At 38.5% G+C, this 19,471-nt stretch overlaps 2 protein-coding genes and 1 long non-coding RNA gene across 4 annotated transcripts; 2 read left to right on the forward strand and 1 right to left on the reverse strand.

Moving 5' to 3' along the window:
* Window positions 1-1,486: 1,486 nt before the first annotated feature.
* On the forward strand, window positions 1,487-6,055 carry rrm2b (ribonucleotide reductase M2 b). The gene is made up of 8 exons (XM_037794042.1): window positions 1,487-1,685; window positions 1,872-1,988; window positions 2,158-2,291; window positions 3,483-3,577; window positions 3,700-3,833; window positions 4,334-4,438; window positions 5,120-5,233; window positions 5,490-6,055. Exons 1-8 carry the CDS (start codon window positions 1,644-1,646, stop codon window positions 5,640-5,642), a joined length of 894 nt encoding a protein of 297 aa, XP_037649970.1. The 5' UTR covers window positions 1,487-1,643; the 3' UTR covers window positions 5,643-6,055.
* Window positions 5,561-8,578, reverse strand: LOC119502830. Its single transcript, XR_005210184.1, has 3 exons — window positions 8,363-8,578; window positions 6,236-6,330; window positions 5,561-5,722 (listed from the first exon to the last, which is right to left on the reverse strand). It is a non-coding gene; the product is annotated as an uncharacterized LOC119502830 (long non-coding RNA).
* On the forward strand, window positions 7,907-16,789 carry mtdha (metadherin a). Of its 2 annotated transcripts, none has more exons than XM_037794040.1 (12): window positions 7,907-8,352; window positions 10,453-10,551; window positions 10,734-10,839; window positions 11,082-11,252; window positions 11,376-11,426; window positions 11,638-11,811; window positions 12,838-12,918; window positions 13,123-13,194; window positions 13,332-13,456; window positions 13,675-13,785; window positions 13,913-14,012; window positions 14,135-16,789. In XM_037794040.1, the coding sequence occupies exons 1-12, from the start codon at window positions 7,996-7,998 to the stop codon at window positions 14,200-14,202; spliced, it is 1,515 nt and encodes a 504-aa protein (XP_037649968.1). In that variant the 5' UTR covers window positions 7,907-7,995; the 3' UTR covers window positions 14,203-16,789. The 2 variants fall into 2 exon arrangements, with proteins under 2 accessions (XP_037649968.1, XP_037649969.1); XM_037794041.1 differs by having other exon boundaries at window positions 12,841-12,918.
* Window positions 16,790-19,471: the final 2,682 nt, after the last annotated feature.

The following is a 19,471-nucleotide window of genomic DNA, read 5'->3' on the forward strand; positions in this document are numbered from 1 at the left end:
ATTTTTGTATACCTTTACCTCTCGTGGTTCACTCTGTTTGCTGATGTTGCTGCTTTGACACCTGAATTTCCCTCCGGGGATTAATAAAGGTTCATTTTATCTTATCTTAAACAGTGAAAAAATGTATGAGAAATCACACTTGAAATCAATATTCAGCTTGAATCTTTCAAACACAAGTTTTACTGGGTAAATTCTATGTAATAACTTGAAAGGCACTTCCTTAAGTTTCTTATTGGCACAGTATTTATCCATATTCAAAACGTCCTCCCACCTGAAGGGGAAGTGAGTAGCTTTCACCACTAGAGGCGCTGCACCCTGCTACTCTCTGTCTCTCTGTGTAGGAGTCCGTTTAAAGGGTTTACACAACAAAGCTGCAGCTGCATCCTCACAAGGACATGTGTCGGAGTACTAGCTGGAAGAACCAGAGCCAGTCCTCCGAATCACACGGACGGTGACAGAGTTCTCCTCTCAGGACATGGATCTGATGAACATAAGTCGACAATCTGATCCGGTAAGCAGCTTCTGCTCCATGTAGCTAACAGAGCTAAGGTTAGTGGTGTAACGTTCAGAGGTTGTCGGATACATGAGACACAACACAACCATTGAGAGTATAAGGTTACATTGAGTTAATGAAAAGAGACACAATAACTGCTAGCTGTGAAATTTACTTCTCTAAATAACCAAAAAAAGCTTTATACTGGACATGTTGAGGCGTATTTGCATGTTGTTGGTGTAGGAGTTGGTGCGCTTGCGCAGTGGAGTATTTTATTATTATGAAAGGTACATTGTGTTGAAAAGCTTTCTAGTAGGATACTACCCATGTTTGCCCAACCAACATTAAGAAATTACAATACAAACTACTAGTGATGGGAGTTCAGGTTCTTTTTAGTGAGCCAGATCATTTGGCTCACCAAGAAGAGCCGGCTCTTTCGGCTCCCAAACGACTCTTCGTTTTCTGCCTTTTATTATTCAGCCAAATTTAGCGCTGTTTTGACCTATGATTAGTAATTCAGAACATATATCACTTAAATTATTCAATATAATTATACTAAACCTTATAATTTCCTGAATACCATAATTTGACATGCTGCTTTGTTTCCAACTGTCACTCATCTTGTCTGCTATTCATGCACCGCACCGCACCGCACCTCAACGCACTGCACCGCATCGCACCTCTGCGCACCGCAACGCAACTCAACGAACCTCAGGCGCACCGCACCGCATCACAATGCACCGCTCCTCAGCGCACCTCACTGCATCGCGTCACACATATGTCATTAACACAACATTCAGTCACAGTCGGTGCATGGAGTGCCCGTGGCGCGGAGAAGATCATCCTATCATTCTGCCTTGAATTAATAAGAAAATTAAAATAAATGGTTCTCGGACAGGAGCCGGCTCCCATCGTTCACTTAAAAGAGCCGGCTCGTTCGCGACCGACACATCACTACAAACCAGATAAAATACCAATACAAATGTGAGGTGAAAATGCATTTACTTATTGTGCTCTTTTGTAGAATATTGTCTTCAAAGATAAAGACCCAGACTGCCACAATGGTTCCGAGAAAGAGGAGGAACCTTTGCTCCGAGAAAACCCCAGACGGTTTGTCGTCTTCCCCATCCAGTACCCGGACATCTGGAGGATGTACAAGCAGGCACAGGCTTCTTACTGGACGGTGGAGGAGGTGGGGATCAGTCTCTCACTGTATTGTCATTTTATTGTTTCAGCAGCTGGCTTCAGGTTGATTCCCACAAAGACATACTGTGTATATGTTGCAGCTCCCCACAAAAACACTAACAAAACTAATAGAAACACCACAGTTATCACTGGAAAAAGCTGACAGGTGTACTGCTGATGTTGTGTCTTTCAGGTTGATCTATCCAAAGACTTGACGCACTGGGACAGTTTGAAACCTGAGGAGAGACACTTCATCTCCCACATCCTAGCCTTCTTTGCTGCAAGTGATGGTATCGTCAATGAGAACCTGGTGAGGGATTTCATCAGATGTGACAGATGTTTTGTAGATTGTATGCATCTAAAGAGGTGGAACATTTCTTGGTCAACCTACCACAGGCACTAATGGATTCAGAACAGATGAGATGTTAAAATAAAATAATTTGCCAGGGTAAAGTCTCTGTTTCTGTCTTGTCTAACAGGTGCAGAGGTTCTGCCAGGAGGTGCAGGTCCCTGAAGCACGCTCGTTCTACAGCTTCCAGATACTTATAGAGACTATTCATTCAGAGATGTACAGCCTGCTCATCAACACTTACATCCAGGACCTGAAGGAGAGGTTAGTTCTTCTTTTCTTTTTGGCCACTTCTGATTCTCAGTGGCAATGTTTAGATGGTAAAGATTATGTGCCTCAGCTCGTTCGGAGCAAGTGCATAACCACACCATATGTCTAATACTCTGAAGATTCAAAACAAACTGTAAGACTTGCACCTGTTCATCATCACAGGCTAATTCCGCTCCACTTTGGGGATTTCTGTTGCATTCCTAGCTGCAGCAGCTTTGATGTACCCACAGACTAGGAAGGCAACAATTTCAAGGCCAACATGCATCAACATGTTTTTTTGTTGTGAAATAAAACATATTTTATTGTCTTAAGATATGTATTTTGCAGCATTTAATTTAGGTATATTTCTTTTCATATTTCTTTCCATAGTTAGTGTATTTGTTATGCTGGTGCTATACTGTATGTCTAGATTAGGGCTGTCAATCAAATTAATATTTTTAATCGCCATTAATCACGATTGTCCATATTTAATCGCAAATTAATCACACATTTTTTATCTGTTCAAAATGTACCTTTAAGAGAGATTTGTCAAGTATCTATTATTCTTATCAACATGGGAGTGGGCAATTATGCTTGCTTTATGCAAATGTAAGTATATAGTTATTATTGGAAATCAAACAATGACAAATATTGTCAACAAACCCTCACAGGTACTACATTTAGCATAAAACAAATATGCTCAAATCATAAAAAGGCAAACTGAAGCCCAACAAGCAACAACTTTCAGTGTGCTAACTTGACTATGACTTGCCCCAAACTGCATGTGATTATCATAAAGTGGGCATGTCTGTAAAGGGGAGACTCGTGGGTACCCATAAAACCCATTTACATTCACATATCTTGACGTCAGAGGTCAAGGGACCCCTTTGAAAATGGCCATGACAGTTTTTCCTCGCCAAAATTTTGCGCAAGTTTGGAGTGTTATTTAACGTCCTTCGCGAGCTAGTATGTTGTATTGTTGGTACCAAAGGATTCCTTAGGTTTTATAGTTTCATATGATACCAGTATCTTCACTCTGACTTTAAAACTGAGCCCGCTACCACCAAAAATCACAAGTTGCATTAATGCGCTTAATAAATTAGTGGTGTTAAAATGAAGTTGCGTTATAGTGTTATTATCGCGTTAACTTTGACAGCCCTACTCTAGAGCTATAGTAAATCATTTTGTATGAATTGTGTGTTTCAGGGACTACTTATTTAATGCCATTCAGACCATGCCTTCTGTGAGACGAAAAGCAGACTGGGCCCTCCAGTGGATAAATGACAGCAAATCCACATTTGGTAAGGAAGATGCAACATTCAAAACATCATATTGTAAATCACATAATAATGAGAAACTCTGGCCTAGAGGAGCATCCCATTATCTGTGGTTATTAGTAGTTTTGACACTATTTTGCCCTCAGGGGAGCGAATTGTGGCTTTCGCGGCAGTGGAGGGCATCTTCTTCTCCGGCTCATTCGCTGCCATCTTTTGGCTCAAGAAGAGAGGACTAATGCCTGGCCTTACCTACTCCAACGAGCTGATTAGTCGGGATGAGGTGAGATGAGTTCACAAACAAAAAGACATGTAGTTTAATCTATCTATTTGAGTGCTGCTGGATTAAAAATACAATGGTGTACAAAACAGGGAAGAGGACTTATGTTTGAGTTCAGGCTACAAATAAGAAATCAGAGCCAGTTCAGGGGTGAAGTTTAAGTTATCCATGACATCTCACAGCACATTGAATAATACAAAAACAAAAGTTCTAAATCGTTACTATTGCACAATACTTTGTTATGTTTGACACACCTGCATAGGCATGAGCAAGTTTTTCTTGTCATGACAGGCCATTCAACTTACTCTGAGGTTACTGTACTATATAATTGTCGACATTTGATGTGACTGCGGGCTTGCTCAGCTCTTCCATTCACACTTTGCTGATGGTGCTCTTTGGTCAGTTTGGGTGGTAAATATGGTCACAGTTTGCATATCAACACAGTAAGAATTATCTCTGTTTTATATCAGCTACTCTGACATGCATATTGATGTTTTTCTCAGGGCTTGCACTGTAACTTCGCCTGCCTGCTGTACAGCTACCTGGTGAATAAGCCATCCGAGGACCGAGTGAAGGACATCATCACCAAAGCTGTCAGCATTGAGCAGGTGAACTAATGTCGGAGGGAATATGCTCAACCCAGACTACACATGATGATAAATTGTTGAAACATACACTATATCTCTGCTTTGTCTCTGCTATCGCCGGCGCGGAGGCATTATGTTTCTGGGTTGTCCGTCCGTCTTGTCCATTCTCATGAACGCGATATCTCGGGAACCCCTTGAATTTCTTCAAATTTGGCAGAAACGTTCACTTGGACTCAAGGATGAACTGATTAGATTTTAGTGGTCAAAGGTCACTGTGACCTCACGTCCATCCCACTCTCGTGAAAGCAATATCTCAGGAACACCTGGAGGGAAATGTATTACATCTGGCACAGACATCTACTTGGACTTGAGGATGAACTGATTAGATTTTGGCGGTCAAAAATCAAGGTCACTGTGACCTCACAAAACACAATTTTGGCCATAATTCAAGAATTCATATGCTAATTATGACAATTTTATAGAAATGTCTAGTAGGATAAAATGATGAAGCCATTTTTGACAGACATGGATGTAAACTGCAATTTGACTGTTTGGCGGAGGCATACAACCGCAAGGCGTTAATTCTAATTTACATTTTACTTTGTTTATATTGACTCCGATTGCAATAAATCAGAAGATCAAAGTCTTGATAGCCCGTACCAGTTCTGTTGATACATAATTATATCATGTTTGCTGTTGCAGGAGTTTTTGACAGAGGCCTTGCCAGTGAACCTCATTGGAATCAACTGTAGTCTGATGAAGCAGTACATCGAGTTTGTGGCCGATCGGCTTCTTGCTGACCTTGGACTGGCCAAGGTAATAATTATCATATAATAGATATAACGAAGCCAAATGGTCATTACTCATTGAACCCCTTTATACTGTGGTAGCTGTTGTGTTAAATAAGAGGGTTGAGAAAAGCTAGAGCCTTGCAAAAAATACCATAATGACATATGCTTTACACATTATTTGACAAAAGAAATGTACATCAAGATGTGTTAATGCATTATATTTTTTTGTTTTTAATAGTGTGAAGATTAAGTCACCTTTTTTTCCTCTCCTTTAATCAAAGGTATACCAAGCTGAAAATCCATTTGACTTCATGGAGTCCATTTCACTAGAGGGGAAAACCAACTTCTTTGAGAAGCGAGTAGCGGAGTATCAGAAATTTGGAGTCATGTCAAGCATGACGGACGATGAATTCACACTGGATGCAGACTTCTGACGCTGACGGGAGATGACGTTCTGTTACACATCTGTTACATTTGACCTGTTGAGCTGCTCTCTTCCAGCAGACATGTGCACCTGTTGGGCAATAGGGATTGAGATTTATACACTTGGGAGTTAATTAGCAGCCAAAATAGTTTGCAGAGTGAAATAGGGTAAACAAATGGAACCTTTAAGCCCTGCTTAGGGCTACTTGTAATTACCTCAACACACTACAAGGCAAGTTTATGACCTGAGTTTTAAAATATGGGGGTGAGGTGATGGGACTGATTATTCTGTACCTCTTCGGACATTTAAATTTGAATGAATATATTTTATTGCGGCTGCAATTCTGGTGGCAGTCCTCTATGGTGGTTTGTTTTAACATTTTGACATTTTTAATGTACAATAAAATGTTTTGTAAAATGAAAATAATTTCTTTACTCTAATTAAATACAGAAGATCAGTGACCAGCCACAATTTGCTCCCCTGAGGGCAAAATAGTGTCAAAACTACTAATAACCACAGATAACGGATGCTCCTCTAGGCGAGAGAGTTTATCATTATTATGTGAATTGCAATATGATGTTTTGAATGTTGCATCTTCCTCACCAAATGTGGATTCGCTGTCATTTATCCACTGGAGGGCCCAGTCTGCTTTTCATCTCACACAAGGCATGGTCTGAATGGCATTAAATAAGTAGTCCCTGAAACACACAATTCATACAAAATTACCTTCTATAGCTCTAGTCTAGGGCTGTCAAAGTTAACGCGATAATAACACTATAACGTAACACTATAACGCAACTTCATTTTAACACCACCAATTTCTTTAACGCATTAATGCAACTTGTGATTTTTGGTGGTAGCGGGCTCAGTTTTAAAACTAGAGTGAAGATACTGGTATCATATGAAACTATAAAACCTAAGGAATCCTTTGGTAGCAACAATACAACATACTAAATAACGCTCTAAACTTATGCTAAATTTTGGCGAGGAAAAACTGTCATGGCCATTCTCAAAGGGGTCCCTTGACCTCTGACCTCAAGATATGTGAATGTAAATGGGTTCTATGGGTACCCACGAGTCTCCCCTTTACAGACATGCCCACTTTATGATAATCACATGCAGTTTGGAGAAAGTCATAGTCAAGTCAGCACACTGACACACTGACAGTTGTTGCTTGTTGGGCTTGAGTTTGCCATGTTACAATTTGAGCATATTTGTTTTATTCTAAATGTAGTACCTGTGAGGATTTGTGGACAATATTTGTCATTGTTTGATTTCCAATAATAAATATATACTTACATTTGCATAGTGAAATGGGGCAAGCCATAGTCAAGTCTGCACACTGACAGCTGTTGTTGCTTGTTGGGGTTCAGTATTTGTGATGAATTCATACAGCCAAATTAGAGAGCCAAATTCATTCAGCAGCCTTATTGCCAAATGTGGGTGACTAGTTATAAACATGGTTTACATGATGTAGGCCAAATCCCTGAATATAGCTGATGTCTGATTTTCAAATGGTCAGACTAAAGCAGCTGTGTGTGTATGATAAGATACAACTTTATTGTCAGTTGCACTGAAATTCATTTTGCATCCATAGGCAGCTCAGTTTGAGGAAAAAGTACACATACAATAGACATACTGTTACAATAGACAGACAGACAAGTAAGACCCATCAGACAAAAAACAAAACACATCACAGTTATTCATACATAACCCATTACAAAACTACCATCTGTCCTCTGGATTTACATGTCTTTAGCAGCACATGAATTATTATTCAGCAACAAGATGGACTGATATACAGTATAACAGTTGTAATGGCAATTTTCATATCTGCAGTTTAACACTGTACCTTTAGATAATCTCAGGGCCTCACATGTTCAACTTTGTCACCATAGGACAGTGACCTGACATTTTAGATCTCTGTAACTGCAAACAACAGATTGCTGAAATACTTGTTATGTCTTGTGATGCTCTGTTGTCTGCTGTGTGCTGACGCATTGATACACTTTCTATCCTTCTCTTCTTTTCTTCTTTGCACTTATCTTCATGTTATGCTTTAAATGTATAAATACTGACTACTCTTTGTATTCGGGGCTCACTTGCCACAGTCCACAACAGGTGGCTGTGCTCGTGAGTCCATCTGCAGATGCTTTAGTTATTAATGTATGCCTTTTTATTAAATTCACTGAAAGACAAGTTGTTACGTTGGTTTGTGTCTTGTTTGAACAGAAACTGCCACCACACAGTATACACTGTCAGTCAGATGAGCTTAGCCACTCCTCCGTTAGCATCCGGATGCTGCTGTGCTGTGCCATGCTTGCTACCAGTGAGCTAATAGCTTCTAGTGTTATCAGGTAAAGATGGCTGAGGACTGGCGAGGTTTCGCTTTGGAGAAAGCCGAGCTGCTGTCAGGCCGTCTGAAGGAGCTGCTGTCTTCTGGACAGGGATATGTTCAGGCTCAGTTCGGGGTGGATCTGGGTCTGAAGCCTGATGTGTACCCGACCTGGGTGATCCTGTCCACGGCCGCGGCGGGTCTGCTGCTGCTGCTGCTGCTCGGTGTGTCCTGGGCCGTCTTCTGTGGCGGGCTGTTGGTCAGGAAAAAGCGGGGATCCAAGGCGGTAACCCACGGCAACGGAGAGCCAGGCAAGGCCCAGTTAGCTAAACCTGTCAAACCAGAGGAACTGAAGAAGAGGAACAAGAAGAAAACCATTGAAAAGGTAACATTACCGTAGAACAGTAGCGTTAATGAGCTGATTAATCACGGTAAATCAAAAACAAAGTGCGTCCATTGGTGTCTAGAAAACAATTAACACAGCTGTTAGCATCGTTAGCTCAGTTAGCATTAGCTAGCATTAGCTAGCATTAGTTAGCATTAGTTAGCATTAATGTATACATGTATCCCCATCAGAATCAGAATCAGAATTCAGAATTCAGAATCAGAATCAGAATCAGAATCAGAATTGTGTTTTATTGCCAGGTGTAAGAGATTTACACTAGGAATTTGCTTTGGTTATGTTGGTGCAAGTCAAACAGTATAATAACAAAATAGATAAAAACGTTAGAATAAAATAGAATTAAAAAAATTGAAATTTTAAGAATATACAATATACAAAATAAGCTTTAAACAAAATAAACATGATATATACAGATAGTGCAAATATTGCCGGAGTGCAAACAATCAGACCCATTGTTATTGTGTCAATAAAGCTAGCTTTGCTTTCTCATACACTATTAATGAACTAGCTTCACTTTGTTTACACAATAACAAGCTATCTATCTAGGGACAACCATGTGACCCCTTTACAAAATGACAACAATAAACCAGTTAGCTAAATATACACTGAATCACTGTATGTGGTTTAGAACAGGATGCTAACTAGTTAGCTTACGTAGCTGCCTACTGACAATCCACTACCTGGTGATGGTTCATGTTAGTTAAGGTTACATAACACTTAAGCATTCTGCTTGCTAAAAATCACATGTCTGATAAATAACTTGTTTTTATAACTTGAAAATGGAATGTTTTTCACACATTTGTGAACAAGGTTTGCTGCTTATAAAGCTGTTATTCAGTCAGTAACATCAATATTGCTATGTTGATGTTTCCTTAAAAAAACACTTTGATGGTAAAGTGTGATTATACATATGTAAAGTATACTCCAAATTCAGATATATTGTAAAGATGATGGTAAAGTGTGATTATACATATGTAAAGTATACTCCAAATTCAGATATATTGTAAAGATGATGGTAAAGTGTGATTATACATATGTAAAGTATACTCCAAATTCAGATATATTGTAAAGATGATGGTAAAATGTGATTATACATATGTAAAGTATACTCCAAATTCAGATATATTGTAAAGATGATGGTAAAGTGTGATTATACATATATAAAGTATACTCCAAATTCAGATATATTGTAAAGATGATGGTAAAATGTGATTATACATATATAAAGTATACTCCAAAATTCAGATATATTGTAAACATGATGGTAAAGTGTGATTATACATATCTAAAGTATACTCCGAATTCAGATATATTGTAAAGATGATGGTAAAGTGTGATTATACATATGTAAAGTATACTCCGAATTCAGATATATTGTAAACATGATGGTAAAGTGTGATTATACATATATAAAGTATACTCCAAATTCAGATATATTGTAAACATGATGGTAAAGTGTGATTATACATATATAAAGTATACTCCAAATTCAGATATATTGTAAAGATGATGGTAAAGTGTGATTATACATATGTAAAGTATACTTCAAAATTCAGATATATTGTAAAGATGATGGTAAAGTGTAATTATACATATATAAAGTATACTCCAAATTCAGATATATTAGTAAAGATGATGGTAAAGTGTGATTATACATATATAAAGTATACTCCAAATTCAGATATATTGTAAAGATGATGGTAAAGTGTAATTATACATATATAAAGTATACTCCAAATTCAGATATATTAGTAAAGATGATGGTAAAGTGTGATTATACATATATAAAGTATACTCCAAATTCAGATATATTAGTAAAGATGATGGTAAAGTGTGATTATACATATGTAAAGTATACTTCAAAATTCAGATATATTGTAAAGATGATGGTAAAGTGTAATTATACATATATAAAGTATACTCCAAAATTCAGATATATTAGTAAAGATGATGGTAAAGTGTGATTATACATATGTAAAGTATTACTCCAAATTCAGATGTATTGTAAAGATTCAACGTGAAATTGAAAGTACTGGATCAATATGTTGTTGATCTGATGTCTGTCTTGTCTTTCTCCACTAGAACACTCAATCCAATGGACAACCAGTGGCTGTAGCTCAAGAGGAAGTTAAAGTGACTGAAACTGTTTCCAAGCTAGGCGTGCAGAACAAAACCGAGAAAGTATGTTGTTTGAGCACTAACTGTTGATGGGCAGGGCAGCCACAAATGTTTCTTGAGATTTGCCAGTGTGTCTTTGTGGGCTTCAAAGGACAACAAAGTTACATGATTGCAATGAGAAATAACCTTTTTTTGTAGCCTCATACTTTGTTTCAATATAACTTTTGATTTCTCTCTATCCACAGGTGCATGAGGCCCAAGTGCAGGTGAAAAAGAACAAGAAGAAAACCAAGACAAATGTAAAACCAGTCCAGCAGGTGTCTAAAAATGATGGGAAGGAACCTGATGATGGTAAGACTCAACTGTTGTATTGTGTTTTCAGTATTTACAACTACATCTACTTGACCAATGCCGTTTTGGATAGCCTCACTTACTACACCTAACATTCAGTTTTCCTGTTGTAGCCAGCCTCCTGGTTAAATCATAGACCAAATTTCATCCACAGTCGACCATCTAAAATACTTCTTTATCATTGCATTGCACACGGTAAGTCTAACCTAACTATTTTATGTTGTTGTTTGTGTGTCCACCAGGTGCATGGGAGACCAAAGTCAGTAACCGAGAGAAGAAGCAGCAGCGCAGGAAGGACAAGGGCCCTGAGGACTCTGGTGGCCCAGGAGGGGTGGAGGCTACCAAGAGCAATGTGGAGGCACGTGTGGTGGCAGCAGCAACTATCAACACCAAGAAGAACAGAGGAAACCATGGTATTCATCAGTGTGATGAACTGTTATTTAACATGCAGGGCTAACCATATATGTAGCAACTTGTTGTGATGAGTTCATGTGCAAGTAACTCAAGCATATCTTTTTTCCCAACACTTGTTTCAGAGTCCCTGCATTCAAGACCTGCTGTAAAGAGGGAGACAGCCAGTGGAGCTGGTAAAGACAAAGCTACACCATTATTTTGTGTGACTGAGATGGAAAAACTATGTGATAGCTCCCTTTTTCTTTATTTGTTTTTCTTTATTTTCCCAAGTGAAGCTTTGTTTAATATTAAGACGAGATGGAGGATATGTATAAAGATGTATTCCTGGGTGTGGTAACTGAACAAGCCTGTAAGCCTGTCTTCCCCCACTGTCTATCTCCTCAGTGTCCTCCAGCTGGAAAGAGGAGCCTTCAGTCAACGGTGGAGGTTGGACTGATATGTCTTTGAAGAGCCCACGTCAGACGGGCGCTATGGAGGGAACCAATTGGAGTGCCATCTCCACTGCTAAACCTTACAGGGCCACACCTAAGCCTCAGTCCTGGAGACAGGAGACACAAGGTACCACCTCGACCTGAGCAGACCTATTTACACCACAAACATAAATACTGTTAGTGCGGTATAACACAATAAGATTAATCTACAATGCAGGCTCTACTCAGCACATTGGATTTGAAATGAAACCAGAAAAGTGTTTGTGAGTAATCGCATCCTCATCAGATGAACAGTGTTGGACTCATAGCCCTTTTTTATTCTTGGGGGATTTAACACTCCCAGTTATAACTATTTAGATAAGCAGGATAACCAGAGATTTCATCATATAATATCATTTGTGTCTATACAGCTATTTCACCATTTTCAAGGTTGGCTACAGCAACAATAAATCACTGCCATTCTGACTGCTGACATTTAAAAAAAAAAAAAAATCACAATAGGTTATTCTTGGGTTTAATTTTTAATTTCACTGACATCATAGTCATTTTAAAATCTGTGTCCAACTGAGCCATCTGCTGGGCAGACATGGTGTTGTATGAGACATTTGAAATTAGTTGGAGTGGCATTGTTGTAATTGTTTTAATTTTGAGCAATCTCTGGCACAAGAATTTCCTTCGGGATTAATTAAGTTAAATTTATCTTATCTTATTGTTAAAGCTTAAGCTAACATTTATTATTTTTTTTGTGCAACTTTTGTTTGCAGGAGTTGAAATCATTGAAAGTCTAAATTTAAATCAACTGCTAGCTCAACACCCAAAATAAAAAAAATACTTTATTTGATATGGTAACATACCCATATTGGGGTTATTTTCACTTTTGTCTTCCTTGTGGATGTTAAATGATTTACTGTGAACCGAGCAAACAATGCAGTTGTCATATCAAAGCACTGAAATTGTGTGTTTACAGCGATTAAATTATTTTTTAAGATGGTGGAGGGTGTTTTATACTGTAATTGAATGAATTCTCTCCATCAATCTGTAAACATCAGTAGGACAAATATATTATTCTTTGAACATCTGAGCTCTACTGTTTATTTGCCAAAACAGCATTGTAACCATATAATCATAATGTGTTTCTGTGTGCTCTCGCCAGCAGCCTGGAGTGGCATTGATGGCCGGATAAAGACTGACCTCAACCCAGTGACCTTCTCCATGATGGGACTAAACACCACTGGTTGGTATTGCGATTAACTGTCAGCTTTATCACCCAGTCACAAACCATACTCTACTTCCAGGATGTGTAATATAAAGAATGTCCAATGTAGCTTTTCTACTTTACTATAAAAGCTTAGCGTGTTTTGTATTTTTAAAGAAATTACTAACTTACTTTTATTTTTTACCTCTCTCTCTCTCAACCACTTTCTGACTGCCTTCTTAGACCCAATATCAAATTCAATGGAGCTGCAGTGGCCGAGGAAACCCGATGTTGATGATGAATGGTCTGGATCTAGTGAGTATTTCAGCAACGCAGCCTTCTAAATATTAATGGATCATAAAGAAGAAAAGTAAAAGCTGCCAAAGACGCATATACTTCAGAATATGTAATGGTTTATCTAACTGCCATCCTGTTGGTATGAATAATTTTAGATGGGACGGCCGTGGACCCCAGCTCTGACTGGAGTGTCCCAGCAGTGCACTGGGGAAACTACGAAGAGCCCCCGGTGTTGGTGACGCCAGCGCCTCCACTGAAGGAACAACCTCTCCCCAACAAGGTATCACTGACACTCTGCCACATCACCCACATGTCTGCCTAATTACGTCTGTTAGACTTTTCTAAATGATCCCTTTGCGAGGCCTAAAAGTCTTCATGTCTTCATATATTCTTGTAGCGTCCATCTCACAAAGCACCTCTTCTTTCTACCGTGGACTTCACTGTTACCAGAGCTTGTGTTCCTAATTTTGAAATGAATGTCTGTTTTTGTTATGGCAGGTATCAGAGGATGAAAAGGACACTGACGATCCCTCCGGCGGAGCAGCCAAATCCAAGAAGAAGAGGAAAAAGAAGAAGAAAACAGAAGAGGAGGCTGCATCTGAGGCTCAGGCAAGAACAAAAAAAAATCAAGCTGTCGGAATAATATCTTCCACAAAAATATAAAACTTTAATTTATTCTATTTATTTTTAGGCATTTTTCCTGTTTTGTAATGTCAACCCATTTCTTTGATTGTAGACGGTGAGCACAGTGCCGCCGGTCAATGCAGTACCCAAACCCCAAGAGCCTACTGCGCCGGCCTCCAAAAAGCAGAATCCCAGCATATCATCCTCTCAGAGTAGGTTTCAACAGCTAAAGCTGCGAGTTTATATCACTCAGAGAGAGGAAATAAATGTTCAAACAATATAGTAAGAATAACATGGTTCTAAATACAAGTTTGCCTTTTTAATCTACTTGCAGAGAAGTCTGAGCCGACTGCGGAGCCTCCGAAGCCCTCCCAGAAGAAAAAAGTGCGAAGGGAAACATGAAGTCACACAGGTCCATAAAAAGCATATGCAATTGATTGTAAAATGTGTCACATGCAATAATTACCAGGTACAGAGTTTCTTTCTGAGATACATAAACAGTTTATCAGTTACCGAAACAAAAAGGAAAAAAAAGCAGTGGATATCACCTGCTTGGCTAAATATAGTGATGAAATGTGGTCCTGTGGACTAAAATCTTAACTAATTTGCACTATTTGCTACACTGCAACCAGAGTGGAGTTTCAGGGGTGGTGGAGGTACATGTTCATGTAATTATTTTTTATGGCATCAAAAAAAAAATTTCGTTCACCCCTCCAAGAGTGTATGTTTATAATTAACCCAAAAATACAAAACGGGTCTTGTTTTTTTGTTAAATGAACATTTAAGTTACAAGAGAACATTTTTATTTTTGCTCCCCAGGATATTGCACTTTGTTTTGTTTGCCATGCTTCTGCCCCAATATCAAGTACTGAAATGTGTGAGGGCTGGTCTCAGATCACAACAAGTTCAGATTTTATATACCCATATGTACATTGAGAGAGTTGAGGGTTGTTCGCACTGGCCATGAAGTGATACCCTCATAGAGCAACTACAATGTAGGAAATGGGGGGCAAAAATCTGCACTCCTCGTTTTGTGCAAAAAGTGTATTTTCCAAAGTAATGGCATTTTTAATTCAAAATACCGTCTTTATGTTTCCCCGTGTTTTCTTGCTATGGTGTGAGGGATACGTCCTGGCAGTCACCTATAGGTTTGTTGCCATGACGACAAAACCCTGACAATAAACCTGCACGCGACTGCCAGCACTAAGGTTTGATTTGGCTATTCTCAGACTGCTGAAGCCTCGTGTTAGTTTTGGCTGAACTTTAGGCAGCACTTTTTGCACAGTAAAAGTGCATTTTGTACCTTACATTGTAGTCGCTCTATGAAAGTATCACTAGACGGCCATTATGAACAGGACAGTAGAAATGATTACAGCGACCTTCAGCAAACAAATTACATGTGAGTGTTGCATTTAGGTTTGCCTATTTGCCTAAAATCCATCCCAGTAGGCTGTGTGGTCTATAAAAGCTGCTTAATGAAGAATAGCAGCTGTTATCAGGTTGTTTCAAAGCAGAAAAAACAAGTATTTGGCCACAGAAGCTTCTCCACAACCACTCCTGCAGCTTAATCCACCTCTTCACTGTCCATCCGTGTGGTAGTATGTTCCAAACTCTCATTGTTTTGCCAAAATACGGTTGAATACACTACCGCCTGAGCTTCTGAGCTGTGGGGAGTGAGGCATAGGAAGACACTGAAGCAGTGTATTTAGCCAGATTTTGTTGAAACTGTGATGACAATTCAGAGCACAGTGACAGCTAAAAAGTTACTGATTCATCAGTTATGGATTAAATCAGATCTTTTCTTCAAAGACTACGCTAAATGTGAAATTTGGACGTTGTAAACTGTTTCTGGAGTCACACTGAGGACTGTTGATAACTGTAATGTACAGTAGAGAGCACAGTAACTGATATGAACCACAAGGTGGCACTGTAATGTGAAGTAAAGGAGTAGTGGGATTATCCCATAAAGCAGTAGCACTATTACGTATTGTCCCTCTACTTTTATCATTCTAAGTGAGTCTATCTTTATCTGACTAGACTGTGCGTTGATTTTCTAGAGACTTGATGGACCCCTCTGCACTCTATCTGATTCTTTTTTTCTTCTTCTAGTTTTTGTGCTAGAAAAAGCCATGCCATATGTACAGATTGTAAGGGCTTTTTCCAGTTCTGTGATTGCACTGTGCAAAAGGCTGTATTGCTTTCCTTTTGATGTTGATGAATTGTTTTTTTACTACCTTTTTGCAGAATGTGAAATGTATAATTTTTTTTTGGGGGGGGAGGTTTAACCTGACATCCAGGATTTATGATGGGGGATTTTTTTTTTACATAAATTGAGAATGAAGACATGCATAATGATATGATATGGAGCAGCTTTAATTACACATCAGAGTTGGTTTTAAACAACACATAATTACACATATATAAAAGGAATTGAATTCCGTTGCCTTAACCTGATGTTGTATAGAAAGTGCATTGGCATCCTTTTTTTTAATAATTTCCAATCAATTGCAAGTTTTGATGTCAGAAATTAATTTTCATCTTGCATGACTTTGATAGTAGTACTTGTGTACATGAAATGAACGATCTCTTGCTTTAACTGTTAGTACTTGGTCCCGGAGTACCACTCAGTGTATATACTGTAATAGCTTTTTTTTTAATGAGACAAATTGCAGCTTTTCTGTGGACACCCAGTTTAGCGGACGTTAACAGGAGTCTGTTGTTGGTAGTCAAAGAGTCTTCGTGCATCAAGGTGTTGATCAGCTGCTGGTGATGCTTAGTTGTTAGTAGAGCTGATAGAACAAAATGATGCATCGCTGTGGCTTCAGGCGCCTTGTTCTGTTTAATTTCTACTGATGATTCAAATGGATTCAATCAATGTATTTATATAATTGTCTCTAGGACATGGTTATGTGAATGATTTTGTTTATGGAGGAGATACAAATGATATTTCTATGTTTGTTTGGTAAAAATAAATCATAATTGCTTGATATCACATTGTCATGCGTTTTATCTCTAAGGCTGACTTAAAACTATGGTTTACATTATTATTATTATTTTTTTTTTTTTCTTAAGGCTTGAACTTTAAAGGTGCTATATTTATAACATTCAGCCACTAGATGTCACACCTTGTTTGAAGTCTTGGTAGAAGTGGGAACCAAAGGTCAGATACCTTCCACAAACAAAACATTCATTTTGAACCTGCCAAAAATGTTTTAATGATATTTTCACAATAATTATATATATTATATATTATTTTTTAATTATTTTGTTTTTTATTTATTTATTTTTAGGAAAAGCAATACTTTTATTCTGCACCTTTCTTAAAGCTCTGTGGATGTGTTATTATTTTTTAATTACTTTACATAAATATATTCTCAATAAGACCTTTAAAAGTAACACAACAGCGAGGTCTATTACAGGAGGCTTGATGATAATACAATATACATGTACAGTATATACCTGTGTGTGTGTGTGTGTATATATATATATATATATATATACTGTATAGTATATGAAATCAGTTGTTATCCTGATGAAGCACTGATTATTTGACCACTTTTAATCATGTTTTTCGTGCCAATATAACTTTATTAGAGGCATATTTTTGCCGCAGAATTCCACACACGCAATACTAATACTGAGCGACGCTTCCTCCCTGTCCACTGGCAGTTTGTTTTCATGTTTTCCCGTCAAACTAATCCCAAATCTGTGATTAATACAATGAGGATTCACTATGTCATGGTACGAAATCTGTGTCAGCAGCAGCCAGGCCTGCGATAGGCCCTTGTTGCATTGACCCTCCTCAGGCCAAACCGCTGCTCCAGTCGATGTGGCGAGAGGCAGTCGCATGGTACGCTTACAGAGCCTGACCTCCTTCATCTCATCAGTCTCTCCAGCCCTTATCTCTCAGTTCATTTAGGATTTACCATTTTTTAATCTCTCCCAATCTCTGGCTCCCGGTCCATTCACCTTCACTTCAGAGGGATATCACGTTTTTATTATTATTATTGCAAGAGGATTGTTGTACTTATTTTTCTTGTTTGTGTGTATGAAAGGCAGACATATTAATAGTGAAGGTCACTGTCTAATGGATGGTACTGCAGTTGCTCAAAGCCCTGCTATGAAAATCACTCGCTAATGCTGTTTTAAAAAAAGATCCATCTAAAGTCCTCGTGTCTGAAAGCCACAGGCTGCACATATAAAGTCAGTAGAGTGGGGTGACATTATAGAGCCAGACTAACAACCCAAACACTGGCTTTGTATTTCTGGTCATTATGTCAGAGCTCTCTCTACATAAATACTTCTGTTTGATAATTCAAACACTCTCTGTGAACCTTTAAGGCTGGGAAAATGGACCATCAAGTGGATGTGTCCTCTTCAGATTGCGTTCCAGCATTTAAAGAGGTGGCAGTCTGGTCAGTATTAAGTCATGGCAGGAGAGGAAAATCCCCTAATGTGACGATGATGCGGTCCACCCACCAGAGCTTAGAGCTGTGGTCACTGGCCCATCTGTCAGGCTTGATCCAGGATGTTTGCACAGGCGGAGAGACAAAACTGACATGAAATGAGAGACTTGTTTCTCGTTCTACCACTGCAATATAACACATCAGTTTTATTTAGTTTGAGACGGTTCTTGGAAAAGAGCATTTTTGCTGTTGTGGTGACATCTCATTAGGTCTCAATGTGAATCATGAGCTATATTAACGTGACACTAATTTGGCAACCTGCCCTAATTATTGAGATGATGTCACTTGCTTCATTAAAAGTTTAACAGCTGCACTGGAGCACAAAAATGAGCCCTATTATACTTGATCAAAGTCCATAATCCAGCCTTGCACTAGATACAGGTAAAAGGACTGCTTCGCCTGGCAAAGTTGTAGTGACATGTGGCTTTTACATCTGTTTAATCACTGGAAACAACTAAAAGAAATGTCAGGTCATGTTTTCAAGGCGTATTCAAGGCTACATTTGCCAAAAATCATGATTTTCTTTGATGTGCAAACTTGTTCTTCTTGTGGTTGTTTGAAAAGGGGAGTCAGAAACAGAAACTCTGGACTATAGTGGCTATAAATGGTTTATTAGTTTATTCACTATAATTCCATCCATAAGAAACACAACTCCTTATTTCATGTGCTATTTTGTGATTTATACTTTATTGTTACATACTTATCTAGTATGTAACAACCACTGATATAGTCTACATCAGGGCTATGGACACGAGTTGTGAGCACTTTAACCTAATAGTGACTTTACCCTCTCACACTGCTAGATTTAAAGGTCCCATATTGTAAAAAGTGAGATTTTCCTGTCTTTTATATTTTAAAGCAGGTTTAAGTGCTATATAAATACTGTTGAACTATCAATACGCTCAATATACGGAGGAATACACACATCCCGTATTCAGAAATTGTGCGTTTGAAACAAGCCGTTTGGATTTCTGTCCATTTGTGATGTCACAAATATACAATATTTAGACCATTACATGGTTTTAAACGTAAACATTCTAAATGTGTCCCAGTTTATTTCCTGTTGCAGTGTATGTTAATTACATCAGCTGACAGGAAGTGAACATGGACCCAAACTGTTGCCTAGCAACGCAATTCCGTTGAAATGCACTAAAACGGAGCATTACAGAGAGAGGGTGAATAGGTATATTCAGGCATGCAGACAG

Source organism: Sebastes umbrosus, chromosome 15 (assembly GCF_015220745.1).
Source record: "Sebastes umbrosus isolate fSebUmb1 chromosome 15, fSebUmb1.pri, whole genome shotgun sequence".
NCBI classification, from domain to species: domain Eukaryota; kingdom Metazoa; phylum Chordata; class Actinopteri; order Perciformes; family Sebastidae; genus Sebastes; species Sebastes umbrosus.

Excerpts from the sequence above, each read along its gene's own strand:
- rrm2b (XM_037794042.1), top strand. The coding sequence starts at position 1,644 with ATGTACAAGCAGGCACAGGCTTCTTACTGGACGGTGGAGGAG. Across the intron at positions 1,989-2,157 it reads GTATCGTCAATGAGAACCTG|GTGCAGAGGTTCTGCCAGGA; the intron begins GTGAGGGATTTC and ends CTTGTCTAACAG. Across the intron at positions 2,292-3,482 it reads ATCCAGGACCTGAAGGAGAG|GGACTACTTATTTAATGCCA; the intron begins GTTAGTTCTTCT and ends TGTGTGTTTCAG.
- mtdha (XM_037794040.1), top strand. The coding sequence starts at position 7,996 with ATGGCTGAGGACTGGCGAGGTTTCGCTTTGGAGAAAGCCGAGCTGCTG. Across the intron at positions 11,427-11,637 it reads GGAGACAGCCAGTGGAGCTG|TGTCCTCCAGCTGGAAAGAG; the intron begins GTAAAGACAAAG and ends CTATCTCCTCAG. Across the intron at positions 12,919-13,122 it reads GATGGGACTAAACACCACTG|ACCCAATATCAAATTCAATG; the intron begins GTTGGTATTGCG and ends CTGCCTTCTTAG.